The following is a 22,647-nucleotide window of genomic DNA, read 5'->3' as shown; positions in this document are numbered from 1 at the left end:
CTGAGTAGCTGGGACTACAGGCACCCACCACCACCCCCGGCTAATTTTTTTGTATTTTTAGTAGAGACTGGGTTTCACTGTGTTAACCAGGATGGTCTCGATTTCCTGACCTCATGATCCGCCCGCCTTGGCCTCCCAAAGTGCTGGGATTACAGGCGTGAGCCACTGCACCGGCCTATTTTTCTCTAAAAATATGGCACAGTTTTTTAATTGGAAGCTGTCTGAGATCACCTAGTCCAGAATCTCATTTCACACTTGAGGAAACTGAGGCAGGGAGAGGTTACAAAGCCAGTAGTGATAGAGCTAGGACAACCAGCCCAGTCTCCCAAGTCTCATTCATGCTGGCTCTGGAAACAGGAGCACAAGTTTTATCTTAACTGTGGGCCTTAGACCCTCCTTGCTTCTGATATTCCATATTGTAGTCTCCTGGTTTCATTTACTCTTCCTCACCTTTCATTTCCTTCATCACCTTGTATAGAGTAAGCCAGGGTAAGTGCTGGTAGATGCATTGATGAAAAAATATATAATCCTGCCTAAATACCTAAAGGCAGCTCACTTTCTAATGGGGAAGACTAATATGCACAGAACTTAGAATATAATAGGTAAATGGGAGGTCACAGGAGTTAGCTAGTAATTTTGATTAGAGGGATCTAGAGAGGCTTCATGAGAGCAGTGTAGAAGTTGTTATTGACATACTTCACTCTGCCCCACTTTTTCTTATCCAAGATTATGTTTATCATATTTTGACCCTCCTAAGATGGAGCCTTGGAACTGATTTCAAAGTAAATCAAAACGTGCTCCAAAAGCTCCTTGGGCCAAGATGGGGCAGGTGGTAACTTGCACCTGGTTCATGAAGCCTAACACTCCCATTCCTTTTGAAACCAACGTTTTTCTGTCCCTGATCAAAGGGACAAGAGCCTCACCCACCTTGCAGCATTCCCAGCACATTCTTATTGCCAATTTAAGGGTCTTTTTGTTCTCTTATCTCATCTGCCCTTTATTCACTGTTCTTTTCTCTTTTCATTACTTCTCACCCTTTCTTTGCCTATCTGCTTTTCCCATCTACTTTTGCCTTCCATCTCCTTATACCCCATTTATCCCTCAAGCTGGAACCTGATGCTGGCAATATAAGAGACCTCTAATGCCTCTTGGGAAGGGGATGAGGGGATTTTGAGTCCCTATTCTTCCGTTCCAGTTTATTTTGTCTCAACAGGCATTGACATAGTTTAATTGGGCAATTGTGAAATTTGACATTTGTTCTATGTTCATATTTAAATGTGTGATGTGATTTTTGTAGGAAACGTATATACTGTTTATAGATGGGCTGTGAAATTTTATCTTGGAATCTTTTTTAGAATGAAATTTTTGGTTCGACGGTGGCATCGAGTCACAGGTTCTGGTTCCATCAATATTAACAGAGATGGCTTTGGACTGAATCAAGGTGAAGTCAAAATAGCATATTTTCTTATGTTTATGACTCTCTAAATCAGAGGTCCCCCACCCCCAGACTATGGACCATACTTGTCTGTGGCCTGTTAGGAACCAGGCCGCACAGCAGCAGGTGAGCGGCGGGCATTACTGCCCGAGCTCCACCTCCTGTCAGATCAGCCGTGGCATTAGATTCTCATAGGAGCACAAATCCTATTGTGAACTGCACATGTGAGGAATCTAGGTTGCGTGCTCCTTATGAGAATCTAACTAATGCCTGATTATCTGGGGTGGAACGGTTTCATCCAGAAACCATTCTGGCCCCTTTGGGTCCATGGAAAAATTGTCTTCTATGAAATGTGTCCCTGGTGCCAAAAAGGTTGGGGACTGCTGCTCTGAATTACTGCATGTGTAATACTTACCAAGTAATGAATTCTGGAAGCAGTGTTTTCCAAAGACAAAGCCCTTATAACTGCCAAAACTAGGTAACTTCACTGTTTTAAAGAGAGTAATAATAACTGATTTTCATGGAGAACTTAGTCTGCACCAGGCCGTGCTCTTTTCATGTATTCTCCCAATCCTATGATATAAGTACAGTTTTACTATTCTCACTTTTAGATGAAAAATCGAGGCATGGAAAACACAAGTCAGTTGCCCCAGAATGGCCAGTAGGGGAAGTGATGGAACCAGGACCAAACACTGGCAGTCTGGCTCCAGAGCCCACACTCTTCATAACTGCATTTAAGGCACGGTTCAAGACAGGATTGCTGTTAGTCATATGGAAGAATTAGGAAGTTTTCATAATTTAACAATATTCAAACAAGTTTCTGAGTTTACCAACAGGTTGTATAATAATGGTAACAGCTAAAATTCCTTCTGTCTACACCTAGAAGTGGAAACAAACTAGGGCTTGAACATTTCTGGCAATAAAGATGAGGTCCGAATCTGGGGAGCACACAGAGGACACAGCATCCCTGTGCTGTGTATTCATAGTAAACCACCTTTACATACTCTACCAGGAGCTGAGCATCCTAGAGAGGGGAAATAGATTTGGTACCCTACACAAAGTATTTTGAAATATCATTACACTGAAACAGCTGAAATTTGTACCATAATAAGTTGTGTTTTATTAAAAGTTAGCAAATCTTGGTTTCAAGTCAGTAGATTGGAATGGTTACATTGGTCTAATATTTTTTATCCACATCATTTCCCACAAGCCACACCCACTCAGACACCCCTCACCTCTCATCTACTTAGAGCTAAGGTCTTTAAAGAAGAAAATATGCCAATTAAATAATTTTCTTTGAGACATAATTCCAGATATCAGAAATACTCATATTCAAAAGTAAACAAAATAACATTTGAAAGCCAAATTTTTGTTTGTACTGTTTTCTCCTTTAGCAAGAATAATAGAAAATGACTATAAATAGGAGATTGCATAATATAGTATAATAGTCTTTTGAGCAGTTACCTATTTTGTAGAAATTTTTTAAGGTCTTGGGATTTTATTTTTCTTTACAAGGAATATTTTGGGTTACTTTAGGTGCAGAAAAGACTGACTCATTTTATCATTCTTCTGGTGGGCTGGAGTTATATGGAGAACCAAGACATACTACGTATCGCTCAAGATCAGATCTGGACTATATTAGGTCCCCTTTACCATTTCAGAATAGGTAAGAATATGAGAAAACCTGCCTGGAATTGTTAAATGTATTAATATTTAACAGAGAAAAATGGACATTTTTAGGGCTTTGACTTCTTTGCATTGAGATAGACATCTTTGTTATATATAATTTACATAATATGACCAGGTGCGGTGGCTCACACCTATAATCCCAGCACTTTGGGAGGCTGAGGCGGGCAGATCATGAGGTCAGGAGTTCAAGACCAGCTAGTTGGAGACTAGCCTGGCCAACATGGTGAAACCCTGTCTCTACTAAAAATACAAAAAATTAGCCAGGCGTGGTGGCAGGCACCTGTGGTCCCAGCTACTCGGGAGGCTGAGGCAGGAGAATGGTGTGAACCCGGGAGGCGGAGCTGGCAGTGAACTGAGATTGCGCCACTGCACTCTGGCCTGGGCATTGGAGCAAGACTCTGTCTCAAAAAGAAATACAAAAAAATTAGCCGGGCATGGTGGTGGGTGCCTGTAATCCCAGCTACTCGGGAGGCTGAGGCAGGAGAATCGCTTGAACTCAGGAGGTGGAGGTTGCAGTGAGCCGAGGTCACGCCACTGCACTCTAGCCTGGGCAACAAAGCAAGATTTGGTCTCCAAAAAAAAAAAAAAAGAAAAGAAATATACATAACCTAAGGCTTAATGTAAAAATGTAAAAATCAGTGTTTAAATTTGTAGCTGATTTCCAAGGGTATAGCAAACAAGCTGACCAAGTGTTATTGAGTGTATGCTATGGTTAGATATTGGGAGAAGTATTGACTAAAATTGATACTCTGACCATTATGAAAAGCTTAACAGTCTTCATGACAAGATACATTTATACATACCCAATTTATTGAGACCTCTGCCACAAGCATTGTATTGGACATTCTTATGTTGACTTAGTAGCATCTTTGAATTCATTGGAGAGTTGTCTCTTTCTCATCCCAAGCTCCAAAGCTGAAGCTTGGAGGAGATACATTATGTGTGTACAAGTGACCCACCTTTTTGGGGAAGGGAGTGGAGGCAGGTTGGTAACTTATATGCATATTTCTGGATAACTTGATTCATGTACACATTTTTAATCCTTTAGGTACCCAGGCACTCCAGCTGATTTCAATCCTGGTTCTTTAGCATGTTCTCAGCTTCAGAATTACGATCCTGACAGAGCCCTAACAGATTATATCACTCGGCTAGAGGCACTGCAAAGACGACTTGGAACTGTACAGTCAGGTGCTCTGAGTTTAACCACATCTTGGCAGCACCACAGTGCGAGACCCACAGCTCCCCTTTCTTTGAAATTCTTTCACACTCATCATTAGGATAATCAAAGCTTCCAGTTTAGTGCATGAGCTATTAAGTTAGCCAAAGCTTAAACTCTTGTAACCAGCAGAGAAGCTGACTTTAAATAATTTAAGTGAAAATATGATTTATCACCCCAGATCCCACTCCTCCCAAAAATGATTTCCTACTATGTTCATTCAGCGGACTGATGACACAAAATGCACAGTGAGCACCAGTGTGCAAGGTACTCTGAGTCTACAGAGCCTAACTGGAGAACGTATTCCTAAGTAGCGCATGGCAGAAAGTGGTAAGGCCATGCCGCAGCACTCCAGCCTGGGCAGCAGAGCGAGACCCTGTCTCAAAGAAAAAAAAAAAAAAGTGGTAAGGCATGCAAATCGGGTGGAGTTAAGGAGGAAGCACTTACTTTAAGCACTTAATGTAACCATTATCCCTGCTACTATATTGTGCTTTTAGGTATCATCGAAAAAAACTATCCCATTTAAAATACTTTGTAAGGATTATTTTTTCTTTGTTCAAAAACAAAAAACGATTCATACTTTAAAATAAAGGTGGATTCCCTGTTCATGGAAGGAAAACCTCTTCTCCCTATCTCACTTCAGTTCACTCCTGATTCAGAGACTTTGAATCATTGAGTAGTTTATCTCTTCCTTCAAGAAATAATTTGTTTAAACCCAAGCATCTTGTAGTAATAGGAAACTGTTATTATCATAGCTGAGTTTGTTGGTTTGCCTAGGCTTGTTTTGTTTTGAGCATGCAAATTTCACAAGACCCAGATTTTGAAGACCAAAAGATTTTTCAAAAATGTATGAGGTATAGAACATTCAACTTTGAGAGCACTTTAAAAAAACTCTAAATATTAGTCTCACCTACCTTGCCATAGAGCCAGTCATGGTGATTTTTACATATATATTCAAAATCTCTTAAAAGTCAGCTTAAGTATATGGGCTGGGCGCTGTGGCTCATGCCTGTAATCCCAGCACTTTGGGTGGCCGAGGCAGGCGGATCACTAGGTCAGGAGTTCAAGACCAACCAGTTCGAGACTAGCCTGGCCAACATGGTGAAACCCCATCTCCACTAAAAATACAAAAATTTGCTGGACATGGTGGCATGTGTGGGTAGTCCCAGCTACTCAGGAGGCTGAGGCAGGAGAATCACTTGAACGCGGGAGGCGGGGGTTGCAGTGAGCCAAGATCACACCACTGAATTCCAGCCTGGGCAACAGAGTAACACTCCATCTTGGGGGTAGTGGGGAGAGACTCAGTTTAAGTATGAAGAGGACATTTTAAGGAAAAAAAGGGCTTTAAAAAAATGGAGAATAATAATAATTTCCTTTGTGTGAACTCTGGTGGGTCTGATACAGGTAGCAATGTAATTTGAAATCAGTTGAATTTCCTGTTTTTCTCTCATAGGTTCAACTACTCAATTTCATGCTGGCATGAGAAGATAATCCTTTGAAACATCATTAATTGAAGTGATTTTAAATAGATTTCCTTTTGTAAATCAATGGTTCTTTTGTGCTTTTGTATTGTGAATATTCAATGGGACCAATATGAACACAGCTTATGATTGTATACAAATCCCTTGCCAGCACATGAAAACAAACTGGAATTTGTATATATAAGCATTGTGTATGTATTCATGCACAATAATTATTGAATTACCTGTATATTTGTGGAATGCTAATTTAAAACATTAAATTATAAACCTTGTGTATTTATCAAATGGGTGAAAAGATTAAACTTTTACGCATTACAATACTGCTGAATGTGTAGCTCTAGGTGTCCTGCACTTTTCTTATAAGGCTACTGAAGTTACATGTTTTGCCTAATATATTCTACTGGTGATGAAGACAGATAATATCACTTGTAGAGACCTATTTTTGTATAATGGTAGAAGTTTTGAATTTTATGGGGTATTTTGTCAAGTACTGAAATAAAAATGACTTCACCATTTTCACCACACTGTATTTGAACCTTCTTCATTTTTAACTGAGCCATAGTTCTTGGTACATAGCATCTCATTACTTATGTCAAATATGTAGGAGTGAGAGATTCAGAGAAAGTTGTCCTAATCTTAGAGTTAATACTGTTGAAAGTTTTCCATGTGTCTTTGTATCAACTTTACATCTACATAGTGTTTTTTAAAAGCTATATTGGTATTTCATGATTAATCAGTATTTACTATATTACAGTTAGTGTTACTTGTTTCCAAAGGTGTGTTCTCACAAATCCATGGCCCACTAAAAAGATGAAGAAATCATTAACTCAAAAGATCTTAATCACATTGCAGCCGAATTAAACAGTATCCCTGTTGTCCAAGCCAAATTCAGACTGGGAGGTTCTCACAGAGATAATACAGATCGCAATGTTATTTCTCATCTGGAGTCCTCCTCAATAACATGGCAACTCACTAAAACAGCAAGAGGACTAGTATTTGATGCTTACACCTGGAGGATTTTGTCTTATTATTTGATGTTCCATGATTTATACCAACACAAACAGGCATGGTAGAAAGTTGTACATGCTTGAACATTTCTAATTTCAGTCATGCCTCGGCATGTGTGGGGGATTAGTTCCAGGATCCCCCTTGGATACTACAGTCTGCGAATGCTTAAGTCTCTTATAAAACAATGTGCTATTTGCAAATAGTCTACATACATCCTCCTGTGTACTTCAAATCATCTCCAGATTATTTGATACCTAATACAATGTGAACATTATGTAAGTAGTTGCTAATACTGTATTTTTTTATTGTGGGGTTTTATTTTTAATATTTTGAACCTGCAGTTGGTTGAATCAGAGGATACAGAACCCACAAATACAAGGAGCCAACTATACTTAAATTTTCCACATTAGAAGCTGGGTTCCAATAAGAGGAATTCTAAAAATAGCAAACGTACTCTAAAGCAGTTAGTTGAAGGGGCAGGTTGTGGGTAAAAACCTTTTTCAGCTAGCATGGCTTGCCATTCAAGGCTATTCTGCTCTAGGAGACAGTGGAGAAAAAAACAGATGGACAAATGATCTGATCAAGCTGAGTTCACTGCCATTGTTTGACCACCACGCCTCCTTATGATAGTAGGCCTCTGCAATCACACTTGTTTATGCACCTCAATAATTAATTAGTCTGTGATTAAAAATGAAATCTGTTAAGTCTAAAACTATTCACTAAACATTAGACTAGCCTTATCTCGGGGTCGTAACTAGTTACTTCAAGAAATCTGTAACATCTGTAATATGAAAATATCTGAGATTTCTATTGACAAAATCATGGATACTGCTAATAAATACTGCTAATGCTGCCCAAATTCATAAATGAAATAAATACTAAATTGCAGTTAGAAATTAGTGCAAATAAATAAAGATGTAATTTTTCCCCATCCAAGTTCCTGGATTCCCTAACTCTGCTCACTGAAGCACATATTTTACAATTCATGAATACAGACTTTATTTTTTCAAAGAGAATTTTAATGTGAAAAATTAGCAGAGATTCTGCCTTCACAATTAGAGTTTAACATGAGTCTTCCAGTGTTTGTTTTAAAAAGAACTGTAATATACATAAAGCAAAATATTTTGGCATCACCTAGTGAAAACAGACGATGTGGTATTTTTTCAGCCATCTCATATAGTTAGGCCCCGAGTTACAATTTGAGATAAGTTGATTCCTAAACAGAATGTGCTTTACAGAATGTGACCAATTTTATTACTCCCAAGGACCTTGTTTCAGATTATCTTAAAACCAGAGTTCTCTGATCTCACATTTTAAAAAGAAAAAAGTTCGTTAACTGTTTTAATCAATATGAGTAGTAACAAACATCCCTAATTGGATTCTAGAGAGGAAGCAGGGAAGGCCAGGTGCGGTGGCTCATGCCTATAATCCCAGCACTTTGGGAGGCCAAGGCAGGTGGATCACGAGGTCAGGAGTTCAAGACCAGCCTAGCCAACATAGTGAAACCCCGTCTCTACTAAAAATACAAAAAATTAGCCAGGCATGGTGGCAGGTGCCTGTAATCCCAACTACTTGGGAGGCTGAGGCAGAGAATTGCTTGAACCCGGGAGGTGGAGGATGCAGTGAGCTGAGATCGCACCACTGCACTCCAGCCTGGGCGACAGAGCGAGACTCCATCTCAAAAAAAAAAAAAAAAAAGGAAGCAGGGAACAACTGAGCCAAAACAAAATTATCCCCTAAGGACTTGACTTTGGACTTCCACATAAATGTGACCTTGTAGAACTAGATACATATTTATCAGGTAAATATGTAATTATTTAGTAATTAGATCAAGATACATGAGCAGTCTTTAGCATTAATAATTACATTATTTTTAGGAAATCTTATCAAATATGGTCCTGGATCTCTTAATTTCCCATATGCAGTGATTTTAGTTAAAATTCCAAAGGATTTCTTTTTCCTATAATATCTCCATTTCTGAGTATCATCATACCAAAACAATTAGTATTCTCTTATTCAAGGCTTTAGATGTTCAATTATTCCCTACCCTTCCATCCTCACACACACAATAATTGCCCAGATAAATAAAAAACTGTGGTTTCCAAGTATCTCACTGGGATTTTTATTCTTTATACCTTGCAGGACTAGTCCAAGATTTGAATACCCTGAACTTATTTGGCAAGAGCTATGAGTACTCCTAAAATTACTATCTGAAAATTATATTATTTAGAATCTGCCAATTACCTAGATCCCCCCTGAACAATTGTTTCACTAAGGAACTTCCTGAAAGCACATGTATAAGTATCATAACTATTAGAAAATGTTTCAAATGCTATTGTATTTGATAGAACCATTCAGTTAACAAAATACTAAATCATAAACTGGCTTTTAGAATTACACACTCAAACAGTAAACTACAAGAGTTGTTTTGTACACTTCATTCTCTTCGAATGCCTTTGTGGCTTACAGTGATAATCACATATATTAGTTCCTTGCAACCTTTTTCATTTTGATCTTCGTTTGTAACGGATAACTGGGTTTTCAGGGGTGTGAATCATAGTTGTATAATTCACAGTGGGAAAGTATCCATCAATGAGATCAAATTCATATAAACGAAGCATAGTGGACCAAATTGTCTTAATTTGAACATAGGCAAAATTTTCCCCAATACAACGATGACGCCCTAAAAAAAAGAAAGTTATAAGAATCAGTTTAAATTCTTTCTCATCCTTTTTAGCCTGGGGTGATATTATCTACATTTTAGATGAACAGCAAATGTACAGATAATATAATAAAAAGATGACATTCTTTTCACATAAAACAACATGAATTATTAAAAATTCCAGGAGATTTTCAATATCACATTTTAGGAAAACAGTACTTGACTGATCACATAACTTTTCCAATTACTTTTTCTGAAAATATATATCTGGGTTAAATATATGGAAAGTTTGAATCATAAGATGGTAATCTAGTTTGGGAATATAGTAGAATATTCTGTTTGTCCCAAGAAAGCCCTAGTTAAAAGTCAAAATGAAAACCTTCCAATCAAACCTCAAATGTCATTATAAATGATTATGGAAGAAAATGAGATTTAATGAACCCAAAATAATATACTAAAAAGTCACACCCATGTAGAAACTGACAAGCTGATTCTAAAATGCATACAAAAATGCAAAGGACCTAGGATATCCAAAGCAATCTTGGAAAAAGAACTGAGTTGGAGGACATAAAACTGATTTCAAATCTGACTTCAAGACTAAAGATAAAACAGAGTGGTACTAGGTAAGGATCAACAAATAGATCAATGGAACAGAGCAGAGAGCCCAGAAAAGAATACTTTTATGGTTATTTGATTATCAATACAGACACCAAAGCAAGCCAATGAGGAAAAGCAAGTTTTTTCAACATAAGGTCCAGGAATAACTAGATATTACATGGGGGAAAAATGAAATTCAACTCCTATGTCACACCATAATCAAATACTAATTCAAGAAGGGTCACAAACCATGATGCTAACAGCATAAATTTCAGTAGAGAAGAACAGGAGAATATCTTCATGACTCAGGGGCTAAGCAAAAATTTTAAGACAGGGCCAGAAAGCAATAACCATTTAAAAGATTGATATATTGGACTAAACTAAAGGTTATTCATTTGTCAAAACTCAATGAATGTTGACTTAAGAGTTGGGCATTTCATTGCAAGATTTTTCATCAAAAGAAAAAACCTAAACTGATAGTGCTTAGCACAGTGCTTGCTTGGCCCATAACTACTTATTTCTAGGAGTGACATTTAAGATGAGCATTTACAAATTGGTCCATATTTCAAATATAACAACTAAAGAGAAGCTTGGCTTACAGGAAGAATAGTCAAAGGATTTAATCGCAACAAGCAAGAAGTATCCTAACTGAATCAACATAAGAGTAGATAAATTCTGATGATTCACGAAATGTAATATTATGAAAATGAATGAACTATATGCACCAACATAAATAAACAGCACAATTACGAGGTAAAAGAATGAGTAAAGAAATTAGAGACATGTAATGTGATATTTAACAAGATTAACATAAGATCATATATGCCCCCATAAATTCAAGTCCATCCAGAACCTTAGAATGTGATCTTAATTGGGAAATAGGATCTTTATATACGCAATTATTTAAGATGAGATGACCCTGACTTAGGGTAGGACTTAGATCCAATGACTGGTGTCCTTATAAGAATGCCATGTTAAGATACAGAGACATGAACAAGAAGAAAGCCTGTTGAAGACGGGGTAGTAATTGGAACGATATAGTTACAAGCCAAGGGTTGTGAAGAGCCACCAGAAGCTAGGAAGATGCAAGGAAGGATTCTCCTGTAGAACCTTAAGGAGGAGCACGGTCCTGCCAATACCTTGATTTCACACTTCCAGCCTCCAAAACTATGAGAGAATATATTTCTATTGTTTTAAGCCACCCATATTGTAATTAGTTACAGAAGCCCTAGGAAACTAACACAAAGATTGAAAAAAAGATTGAGGAGACATTATATCTGTACTCAAATACCTCATACAATATAAGTTCAGAGACTATGGTTAGGACCAAGTATAAATGAGATGTTAAAAGGAAACAGATTTCAGCTTTAACATAAGGCTCTAAAAATGACAGCTGTCCAAACATGGAATGAGCCATCATAAAAGGTAACTGAACAACCCACAACCCATTTCTAGTAAAGTTCAAGTGGAAACCAGATAATTACTAGTTTAGAAACGATTCCTCTTTGGGGCAGAATTTGGGCTACAGAACTAATGCTCTTCCCATCTGTTAACAATCTGATTCTTTGGCCAGGTGGCATGGCTCACGCCTGTAATCCCAGCACTGTGGGAGGCCGAGGTGGGCAGATTGCTTCAGGCCTGGAATTCGAGACCAGCCTGGCCAACATGGCAAAACCCAGTCTCTACTAAAAGCACAAAAATTAGCTGAGCATGGTGGTACACACCTGTAATCCCAGCTACTCAGGAGGCTAAGGCACGAGAATTACTTGAACCCAGAGGTGGAGGTTGCAGTGAGCTGAGAGATTGTGCCACTGCACTCCAGACTGGGTGACAGAGCAAGACTCTCTCAAAAAAAAAAAACTATGATTCTTTTATATATTGTGTTATACACCACAGTATTAAATGTATTACATAAAGTTAAGATCTGAAGATCCCAAAGGACTTTATATTTTCCTTTATATGTGGAAAAAGTGTGACCAATGACAAGTCATCTGTCATTTAAATGATCCCTTTGGAAAGACTAAAGCACAGAATATAGTTTAATCAGTACAGAGAACCAATGGACAGAGAAATTACTGGAGAAACAAGGGTATAGCTAAATTATTCTAGGATCTTACTGGAAATGAAATTTGCAAGCCTACACACAACCTGCCCAAATTTAAAGACCATTTTCTCATACGGATATTCAGAGAGCAAAAATGTTGACTAACAATCCAGAAGAGCTTTAATTTTAAAAGACTGCCTTTGCTTTTTTGTGAAGTGCTAGTAATCTGTTAGGATATTTAACCTAAATTAATTCCCTGAATGGTGTGCTGACTCCAATGGTTCTTTAAAAGAGAATCCACAAAGAGCTTTAAATACCATTGTAAGGGAAAACAAGTATGTTCTATAAAAATTAGACCTAATAAAACCAGACAGGTTAGGAAGTAGTGAAGCATTATATAAGGATTTATGGAACAATTCCATTTAGTACAAAGCAAATATTTTTCTCCAACTTATAAAGATTCTTCTCCTAAAAAAGTTTGCAAAAATGTCCCTATGAGGAAAGGGAGAGATAATTTGTAAACACAATTTGGAATATTTTGACAGAGACAAACATTTCCAATCTAAAATATAATCATCTTACCAGCTCCAAATGGCACATAGGCAAACTTTTCCCCTGATGCTGGGTTATCCTGTAAGTAGCGATCAGGATTAAAGTCCAGGCGTTCTACCCATGAGTCTTTAAGTCTTTGATTGACAGTGGGAGAAACACACACCTGATGTCCTGGAGGAATGGTATACCCTGCCACAGTCTATAAACAAAAGCCACACATTTCGTTAGAGAATTTTAAAATGTGCTGACAAATAATCAGATCATTGTGTAATAAAGCATGAATATACATGGGATACTCAGATGCTCCTTGACTTATGATACGTTTACATCCTGATAAATCCATCATAAAGTCAAAAAATTATAAGTTGAATCACATAAATCAAGAACCATCTGTACATATATTTAAAAACTGGCTAGATAATAGGCAAACTAAAAATTATTTTAACTCAAGATGATTTCCAGTGAGCCAGCGTTGGGTTGGAAGTACACAGTACACAAATCAAACCCATAATGCCTTGGAGGTAGGGTTGGAATTTCAGAGAGGCTTTCACTATCAATTTGTACACTTCATATTAACAATTTTTTACAACAAAATGTTATTTTTAAAACCAAGAAAAATATGTACTTTGATTTTTAAAACCCCAGTTGTTAAAGAAAAATGCAGAACATGATTAGCATTAAAGATTAGCATGTAGGCCGGGCGCGGGATTACACCTGTAATCCCAGCACTTTGGGAGGCCAAGGCGGGTGGATCACCTGAGGTCGGGAGTTCGAGATCAGCCTGACCAACATGGATAAACCCCGTCTCTACTAAAATACAAAAAATTAGCCAGGCGTGGTGGCATGCCCCTGTAATCCCAGCTACTTGGGAGGCTGAGGCAGGAGAATTGCTTGAACCCGGGAGGCGGAGGTTGCGGTGAGCTGAGATCGCGCCACTGCACTCCAGCCTGGGCAACAAGAGTGAAATGCCGTCTCAAAAAAAAAAAAAAAAGATTAGCACATATACTATCTACAATTAGGTAAAAATATGTTTTTAGAGTATATAAAACTGAAGATTAGGTAGAAGTGATTATTCTACTTTTTTAATTTTAAAAAATCTCTTTTATGCTACTCTACTTCCTCTTTTCTTTTCTTTTTCTTTCTTTTTTATTTTTATTTTTTTTGAGACAGGGTCTTGCTCTGTTGCCCAGGCAGCAATGCAGTGGCGTGATCATGGATTACTGCAGTTTCAACCTCCCAGGCTCAAGCAATCTACCCACATCAGCCTCCCAAGCAGCTGGGACCACAGGCATGGGCCATTATGGCCAGCTAATTTTTAGAAAAAATTTTGTAGAGATGAGGTCAGTCTCACTATGTTGCCCAGGCTGGTCTCAAATTCTGGCCTCAAGTGACCCTCCCACCTCAGCCTCCCAAAGTGTTGAGATTACAGGTGTGAACCACCACACCCACCTATTTCTTCTTTTTGATAAATAAAAACTGGGGGTATAGAGGGGAAGATGTAGCCAAGATACTCACCTGAGGAGTTCTGGCCATTCTCATCATGATCATTATAGGAGGTCTAAGTCTTAATGTTTCTTTTATACAGCGATCAAGTAAATTTAGATCCTTGAGCTAAAATGAGAAAGCATTTTCTGATTGTTATAAATAACATACTTCAACAGTACAAAAAATTAGTTTAACTTCTTGGTTAGTACAAGACAGCTTGCATTCCAGCTAAAAGTACAGAGGTAACTGGTTCAGGGTGGCTGGGGTTATCATGCTCTACCACTGTCCATGGTGAAAAAGGAGGGCAAGGTAACAGAAGCGATCGCCCTGAAAAATGAAGTAAGAACCTACAAAAATTCACTCCTCCAAAAAATGAAAACAGTAGCAACAATCTTAATGTCAACTTTTTCAAAATTCTGGAAGATTAACCAAAGGCTTGCAACAATCTAAGGAGAGTTAATTCAAGAAAAAGAAATCTGAATCTTGGTAAGAAGAGTAAGCTTTGTGGTAGTGTAAGTTGTATTTCTTTCATCCTCCTCTCCCCAAATCCATGGTAGCCCCAGAAACCAACAGCATGACAACTATAGCAGCTGTGAAAGCCAGAAGCCTAACAACTATTAGAGGAGCCAGAGCAAATTTTCCAAAAATATTTAGCAAAAATTGTTAACACTGAAGGCGCCTGAGATGGTGAAATCAGTTGGTGCTAAGAGACAGAACAAGAAGTTTAAAAAGGAAAACTGGGGAGTAAGATGTCCACAGGAGACTTTGAAAAGTTCCAACATAAGAGAATCTTGAAGGCCACACATATGTATAAGACCATGCATATGCCCAGGTAAGATCTAAGAGGCTGTAATCTTTTACCTCTGGCTGACCTGTACACACAGGTAGTGAAGGCAGACTTGTAACTGCCTGTTGGAGTGTTAATAACATCCCCTAACACACACATACAGAGCCTTTCAGCAAAAGCTAGGAAGACTGGCTGTTCAAAGCACTTCAGTAAATCTCTGTCCAAATATTAGATGCCCACTAAAGTAAGCAAGCAGAGATTTCAGTGACCTCACTGAACAAGGAATGACATAATTAATCCAGGAAACGCAGTAAACAAACAGCAGCAGCAACAACAACAACAACAAAGAGCCAGCAACAATAAACCCAGGGAGGAGGGCATCTGATTTCCACAGTTGCCACATTATTTTAAATGTACAGTTTTCAACAAAAAAATTACAAAAAACACACCAAAACAGGAAAGTATGGCCAGTACATAGAAAAAGCAAGCAGTTTAATAGAAACTATCCATGAAGAAGCCCAGACATTGGACTTACTAGATAATGAATTTAAATCAGCTATTATAAATAGGTTCAAAGAACTATAGTAAAATATGCCTAGATATCTCTAGTAAAATGGAGAATATCAATATATTATATTTTTAGAGAACCAAATAGAAATTCAAGAACTGAGAAGTATGAGAACTGAAATGAAAAATTCACCCGAGGGGATCAACAGCAGATTTGGACAGGCAGAAGAAAGAATAACATCAAAAAAATAACAATAATAAAATACTTAATACATTTAACAAGAGAAGTTTAAACATTGTGCACCAAAAACTATAAAACATTGTTGAAAGAAATTAAAGAACTAAAATAATAGAAAAACATCCCATGTTCACAGATTTAAAGACTAAAATTGTGCTCCCAAATTAATATGGCAATACAATGCAATCATTGTCAAAAATCTCAGCTAGCTTCTTTGCAGAAACTGACACACTGACCCCAAAATTCATATGGAAACTAAAGGGACTAGGAGTAGATAAACAGCCTTGAAAAGGACAAAGTCAGAGGACTCACACTCCCGAATTCAAAACTTATTGCAAAACTACGTAATGGCATCAGACTAAACATATCAATGGAATAGAACTGAGTCCAGAAATAAAGCCTTAAATTTATGGTCAAGAGGCTTTTTAAAATGTATTTATTTTTTCAGAGACAGGGTTTCGCTATGTTGCCCAGGCTGGACCCCAAGTCCTGAGCTCAAGCGACCTTCCCATCTCAGCTTCTCAGTAGCTGAGAATACAGGCACGTGCCACTGCGCCTGGCTATAACAGATTTTTTTACAAAGACAATTCAACGTGGAAAAAATAGTCTTTTCAACAAACAGTGTGGGACAACTGGATGAACACATGCAAAAGAATGATGACCTCACACCATATACACAAATTAATTCATAATGGATCAAAGACCTAAATGTAAGATATGAAACTACAAAACACTAAGAAGAATACACAGAAATAAATCTTCATACACTTTGATTAGGCATTGGTTTCTCTGACACCAAAAGCACATTAAAAAAAAAAATAGATGAACTCTTACAACTCAATAATAAAAAGACAATGCATTTTAAATATGGGAACAGGATGTGAGCAGACATTTCTCCAAAGAAGTATACCAAAGCCAAAGAACACATCATAAGACACTCAACATCACTAGTCACCAGGGAAATGCAAAATCAAAACAAAATACCAACTGGGCATGGTGGCTCACACCTGTAATCCCAGCACTTTGGGAGGCCAAGGCGGGCAGATGACTTGAGGTCAGGAGTTCGAGACCAGCCTGGCCAATATGGTGCAACCTTGTCTCTACCAAAAATACAAAAATTAGCCAGGCGTGGTGGTGTGTACCCAGCTACTTGGGAGGCTGAGGAAGGAGAATAGCTTGAACCTGGGAAGCCGAGGTTGCAGTAAGCCAAGGTCGCGCCATTGCACTAGAGCCTGGGCATTGCACCAAGACTCTGTCTCAAAAAAAAAAAAAAAAAAAGTACCACTTCACACCTATTATAATAAAAAAATCAAGTAACAAGTTTGATGAGGGGGTGAAGTCAGGACCAACATATACTGTTTAGTGAGATTTGAAGGTGGTGCAGCCACTTTTAAAAACAGTCTGGCAGTTCTTCAAAGTTACCTTATAACCCAGCAATTCTACTCCTAGGTATGACCCCCCAAAATTGAAAACACATGTCCACATAAAATCAGTACACAAACGTTTAGAGCAGCATTATTCATAATAGTTTAAAAGGTGGAAACAACTCAAATGTCCATCAACTGATGAACAGATAAACAAAATGTGGTCTATCCATATAATGGAATATTATTGGTAATAACAAAGACTGAAGTACTGATACATGCTACAACATGGATGAACCCTGATAACATGCTAAGTGAAACAAGGTAGTCACAAAAGACTACAAATTGTATGATCCCATTTATATGAAATATCCAGAATAGGCAAACTCACAAAGGCAAAAGGAGATTAATGGTTGCCAGGGGCAGCGGTCAGGAAGAATGAAGCATGACTGCTAATGGGTACCAGCTCTCTTTTGGGAGTGATGTAAATGTTCTAAAATTAAATTATGATGATGGTTTCCCAACTCTTAATATGCTAAAAACCACAAAGTGTACATTTTGAATGGATGGATTTATGCTATGTAAATATATCAGTTAAGCTGTTATTTTAAAAGTTACTAAAAACAAGAATGAGTGTTGGGACATCACTACTGAGCTTACAGAAATAAAAAGGATTATGAGAATACTATGAACAATTGTATGCCAACAAATTAGGTAACCTAGATGAAATGGACAAATTCCTAGAGAGATATAAACTACTGAAACTGACATAAGAAGAAATGGAATATCTGAATAAACCTGTAACAAATAAATTGAATTAGTAAGTAAAGTCTTCTCAGAAAGAAAAGCACAGATCTAGATGATTTCACTGCTGAATTTTTGCAAATATGTAAAAAAGGATTAACACCAATCATCCACAAACTCTTCCAAAAATTAGAAGAAAAAAAGAATACTTCCAAATTCATTCTATGAGATGAGTATGATCCTGATATCAAAACCAGTCAAAGACATCACAGTGAAACTAGAGATCAATATCCTTTATGAATATAGATGCAAAAATCCTCAACAAAACACCAGCAAGTTTATATGTAGTAACATATAGAAAGAACTATGCACCATGACAAAGTAGGATTTATCCCAGGAATACAATTAACATCTGAAAATCAGTGTAATGTGCCATATTAATATAGGACCAAAAGCACAAAAGATAACAGGAAGATGATATCACCAAGGTTTGCTTCCAAGATGGAAGGTCAGGTTGTGCAGTGAGTTGTCCTCTCTTCCTTTCCACCCAGCAAGCTGCATGTAGTATTTGTAAATGTCTAGTCCTCATTACTACTACTACTACTACTTTTGAAAGTCTCTGCTCATGCCCAGGCCACTCTGGACATATAGAATTCTAAGTAATTCAGAGGCTTCTACACTTCATAAGACACACAACATGCACATAATATCCTCTGTGTACAGAAGCCAGACTTTGAAGCAGAGGAAGTAAGTACCAAAGAAACATCCCCAAGGATCTCTAAGCCATCAACCCAAAACATATCTGATAAAGCTTAATGGCAAGAAGCAATAACATTAAGATATTTTAGGTAAGGTTATAGGGAATTTGCTAAAAATAGAGAAGCTGATCAATTTAAGCTATAGTATATAGAAAATCTCAAATTGTCCCTTTTAAAAATTAGCCACAGATCCTCAAAGTCATAAGGCAGCAATGAAACTGAAAAATCCAACAAACCTGGTCGTAAGTTAAAGGAGGCAGATTCTCTCCACAGACTGTTTTCTGCTCTAAATAACATTTTTCTTGAAGTGTTTTGTCTCTGGCCAAAAAGAAGCCCATCCAAGCACTAGTAGTTGAGGATGTATGCTGCCCTGCCAAGAGTAATCCAATAAGCATCCCTGCTACTTCATCATCAGTCAAAGGACGCCCATCCCTAAGGAATGAACCAAAGACACAAATTTAACATTTTGGCAGATACATTTCATGCCTCAACCTTTAAATAAAGTGTCATAATGAATACATTTTTCAGGTATAGTAGTCTCTTATATTTGACTATCACAAGTCAAGAGTTTTTTTTCTCTTAGGGAAGAGACAGACCAGCACAAAACGATTTTGATTACAAAAGACTCCATTACAGTTCATTAGCAAACTTTTACCATACCCAGTCACTGGGATTACAGTAAGACACAGGATGCCAATAGTTTATGTCTCAACAATTTAAAAAGTCCAAAGATCACAGCTACCAACTTATTTTGCCAGCATCACTGTTTTTTAACTGGAAATACTATTTAACTGTGTTTTAATGTGTAATTTCCTGCTTCAGCTTAATATGTTATCTGAATAGCTCTTACTTGTATGTAGCATCTAGTAAAGTTTGGAGAATGTCATCAATTTTTTCTTGAGACTGTCTGCGTTTCTGGATTGCCTTATAGAAAATATCCTTGATTTCCCGATGAGCTCTGTCCCTGCGTCTGTAATTAAAAGATAAAGATGATTTTCTTAAAGAAAGAAATAACCTTCTAGGATCAAATTCATTTTGAGAACCAGAACCGAGCATAAAGCATCTTATTTAACCAACTTTAATGACTCTAAAATAATTGACAAAAAAATCAGAACCAGGAACATACTGGAAGTCATGAAAATCTTACATTGTTAAAAATGTCCATAGTCCCTAAGGGCAAGAACTGTGCTTTATTTAACATATATATCCCAGATTCTTAACACATTGCCTGTGTTCAAACTAAAGGCCTAAAACAAGCAAGAAATTCCTTTAGAAGTATTTTCCAGTTCAACAGAAAGTAGGATACTCTTTTAAATTAACATAAAATTCCGATTTTAATACCAAATCAAGTCTTAAAGCAGAAGAGTCACTCTGGTTCTTCTACGGAATCTGGTTCTACTTTTCACTTTCTAATACAATAGTTTTTTGTAGGGGGTGAAAATACTAGCAGATTCAGAAAACAAGCTTCAACTCCTAAACTTTACCTTTAAATAGTATGTTCACTATGTAGCAGGTACCATGTTAAGTGCTTTACATGAATTACTCACTTTTATCTTCCTGTGAGGTACATACTGTTAACCTCAAGTTATAGCTGGCTGCATAAGATCACACAGAAAGCAAACATTGGAGCTGGAATTTAAAACTAGGCAGTCTGACTCCCAAGCCCCCTCTTAAATCAAGCCTTCTAATAAAAACTCCTACCCTGTTTCATTTACAAGACTGTTAATCTGTTATTGAGGATCAACTGAAACCATGTGTACAGAAGAGAAGATGTTGGGGCTTAACTGTATGAACACAGTCGAACCAGGAAAACATAGGCCTGTTTAAGAAAGTGAATTGAATAATCTGGTTAAATTAGTTGGTATGAGTAGAAGAAAGAAAGACTGGGCCAGAATGTGAAGGGCCTAACATAGCAAGCTCTGACTTCATCCAAGAGACAGAGCAGGTAGAAACAGGCAGGTAGAAATCTACATTTATGGGCCAGGTGCAGTGGCTCACGCCTGTAATCCCAGCACTATGGGAGGCCGAGGCAGGCGGATCACAAGGTCGGGAGATCAAGACCATCCTGGCTAACACGGTGAAACCCCATCTCTACTAAAAGTACAAAACAATTAGCCAGGCGTGGTGGCGGGTGCCTGTAGTCCCAGCTACCCGGGAGGCTGAGGCAGGAGAATGGCGTGAACCTGGGAAGCAGAGCTTGCAGTGAGCCGAGATCATGCCACTGCACTCCAGCCTGGGCGAGAGAGCGAGACTCCATCTCCAAAAAAAAAAAAAAAAAAGAAATGCACATTTATGGAGAACCCACTATGAGTCCAGGGCTGTGCTGGGTGTTCTAATATAAGATATATGAAAACATTTTGAAACTGCAAAGCTCCTTGCAAATATAAGGTATGATGAGTTCCAGAGAACTTTAGGGAATCTCTCCTGGCTCTTCCTTTTACTCCCACCCCTCTTCTAATCTGTAACTAGATAGAGGGGGCAGAAATAGAAGAAAAGGGACTAGCAATCTATCTCCTCCCCATCTGTCACCTAAACACCAATAAATCAGCAAAAGTATAGAAAGCCTACTAATATGCAAAACACTAAGCACTAAGCTATAGATCAAGTCCTAAGAGCAATATTTCTTTATATCAGACGCAGTCCCTGTCCTTAAGAAACAGAAAATTAAATAAAGGCACAAATATTTAAAACAAAGAAACTTCACAATACAATAAAAAGCCACCAAAGATTTCAAACAAGTGCTAGAGAAGAGCTGTATCACTTTTAGGTACAGTTCAGAGACTTTCCTGAGGATAAGGAATACGTGAGGTAAGCAGGCTTTTAAACTAGGCTGGGCTCAGTGGCTCACACCTATAATCCTAACACTTTGGGAGGCTGAGGCAGGTGGATCACCTGAGGTCAGGAGTTTGAAACCAGCCTGGCCAACATAATGAAACCCTGTCTCTACTAAAAATACAAAAATTAGTTGGGCATGGTGGCACGTGCCTGTAGTCCCAGCTACTCAGGAGGATGAGGCAGGAGAATTGCTTGAACACAGGAGGCAGAGACTGCAGTGAGCCGAGATCACACCACTGCACTACAGCTGGGGCAACAGACCAAGACTCCATCTCAAAAACAAAAACATAAATAAAATATTAGACTAGACAGACAACAAATCACCTTTTTAATAAACTGAAACTTACTTTAAATGAGCTCATTATATAAAGAAAATTTGTCTTGAATTCTTATAGAAGAAAGGGGATTCATAATCTTACCCATTTTGTATGTTTTACTTGTTTAATTTTTATCTTTGTTAAGGCAAAGCATACCAACACTACAATAATTATACAAAGTTAAATAACCTAGTGTAATACATTCTTTATCCATACCTGAAACTAGGCAAAGGCAGCCAACCTGGTAAGAGCCAGGCTGCATGGCTGAAACCTCCATCCAAATCTGCATACAGCTGTGCTACCTTTTCATTGAGTTGACTTCTGATTTCCTTTCCATGTAAACAATGGCTAGCTGTTAAAATTATGAGCTCAGAAAGAGCTTCAAACACATCTAGGGAGAAAAAAAAGATTATTCTCATTACTATTTCCAAAAAGTGAAAGAAAATTGAGAATTAAAAACAGAACTCAAGAACAAACAAGATCTTATTCATATCATCAAAAAAAGTCTGTAGACAGACATATGACTATGTACAACAACAAAGAAAGAGGGGCAATAAACCAAACAATGGGAAGCACCCTGTCCCTCTGAACAGCCAAAACAGATCCCAGAAACACATCTCAAAACCCCATTCATGAGCACTTCATCATGAAAAGAATAAATGTGGTTATTTGATTTCCAGGTCACAATAACAAAAGCAGAAAAAAGGTTATTTACAGTGCATATGACAATAATAAGGTACTTCCCAAGGAATAGTAGCCAAAGATCAGATTATTTCCCAGGTTAAAAGTAGGAAGATCAGGGCCAAAATGGAATTACTGGCGATATGTAAAAGAAAACTATAATCACCAATTAGTATATCCCAACACTGGAGACAAATGCACCAGGCAAGCATAATTTGATGACACTCAACTAACAAAAATTATCCAA

At 37.7% G+C, this 22,647-nt stretch overlaps 2 protein-coding genes across 11 annotated transcripts in view; one reads left to right on the top strand and one right to left on the bottom strand.

Annotated features, from left to right (window-relative positions):
• The window catches only part of AKAP9 (A-kinase anchoring protein 9), a 167,237-nt gene extending 160,892 nt beyond the window's left edge, over positions 1 to 6,345 (top strand). For 4 of the 8 annotated variants that reach the window (XM_019031100.4, XM_019031099.4, XM_019031098.4 and 1 more), the window contains 4 exons: positions 1,356 to 1,441; positions 2,972 to 3,101; positions 4,173 to 4,312; positions 5,794 to 6,345. In XM_019031100.4, the coding sequence (XP_018886645.1) occupies positions 1,356 to 1,441; positions 2,972 to 3,101; positions 4,173 to 4,312; positions 5,794 to 5,831 (394 nt within the window). In that variant the 3' untranslated portion in view covers positions 5,832 to 6,345. The other 4 variants (XM_063708242.1, XM_055346592.2, XM_055346590.2 and 1 more) reach the window with 1 other exon arrangement.
• CYP51A1 (cytochrome P450 family 51 subfamily A member 1) overlaps positions 1 to 22,647 on the bottom strand; it is a 49,565-nt gene that overhangs the window by 19,083 nt on the left and 7,835 nt on the right. For 2 of the 3 annotated variants that reach the window (XM_019031108.4, XM_019031107.4), the window contains exons 5-9: positions 21,936 to 22,110; positions 19,418 to 19,537; positions 18,804 to 18,999; positions 14,200 to 14,295; positions 12,715 to 12,883 (exon numbers count right to left, since the gene is read on the bottom strand). In XM_019031108.4, coding sequence (XP_018886653.2) covers positions 12,715 to 12,883; positions 14,200 to 14,295; positions 18,804 to 18,999; positions 19,418 to 19,537; positions 21,936 to 22,110 — 756 coding nt within the window. Of the gene's footprint in view, positions 1 to 7,826; positions 9,513 to 12,714; positions 12,884 to 14,199; positions 14,296 to 18,803; positions 19,000 to 19,417; positions 19,538 to 21,935; positions 22,111 to 22,647 lie in introns of those variants that run through there. The other variant, XM_019031105.3, reaches the window with a different exon arrangement.

The sequence above is a fragment of the Gorilla gorilla genome, chromosome 6 (genome assembly GCF_029281585.2).
Source record: "Gorilla gorilla gorilla isolate KB3781 chromosome 6, NHGRI_mGorGor1-v2.1_pri, whole genome shotgun sequence".
Classification (NCBI taxonomy): Eukaryota; Metazoa; Chordata; class Mammalia; order Primates; family Hominidae; genus Gorilla; species Gorilla gorilla.
The sequence above is the reverse complement of the archived record's forward strand: the minus strand, read 5'-3'. Positions and strand labels throughout refer to the sequence as shown.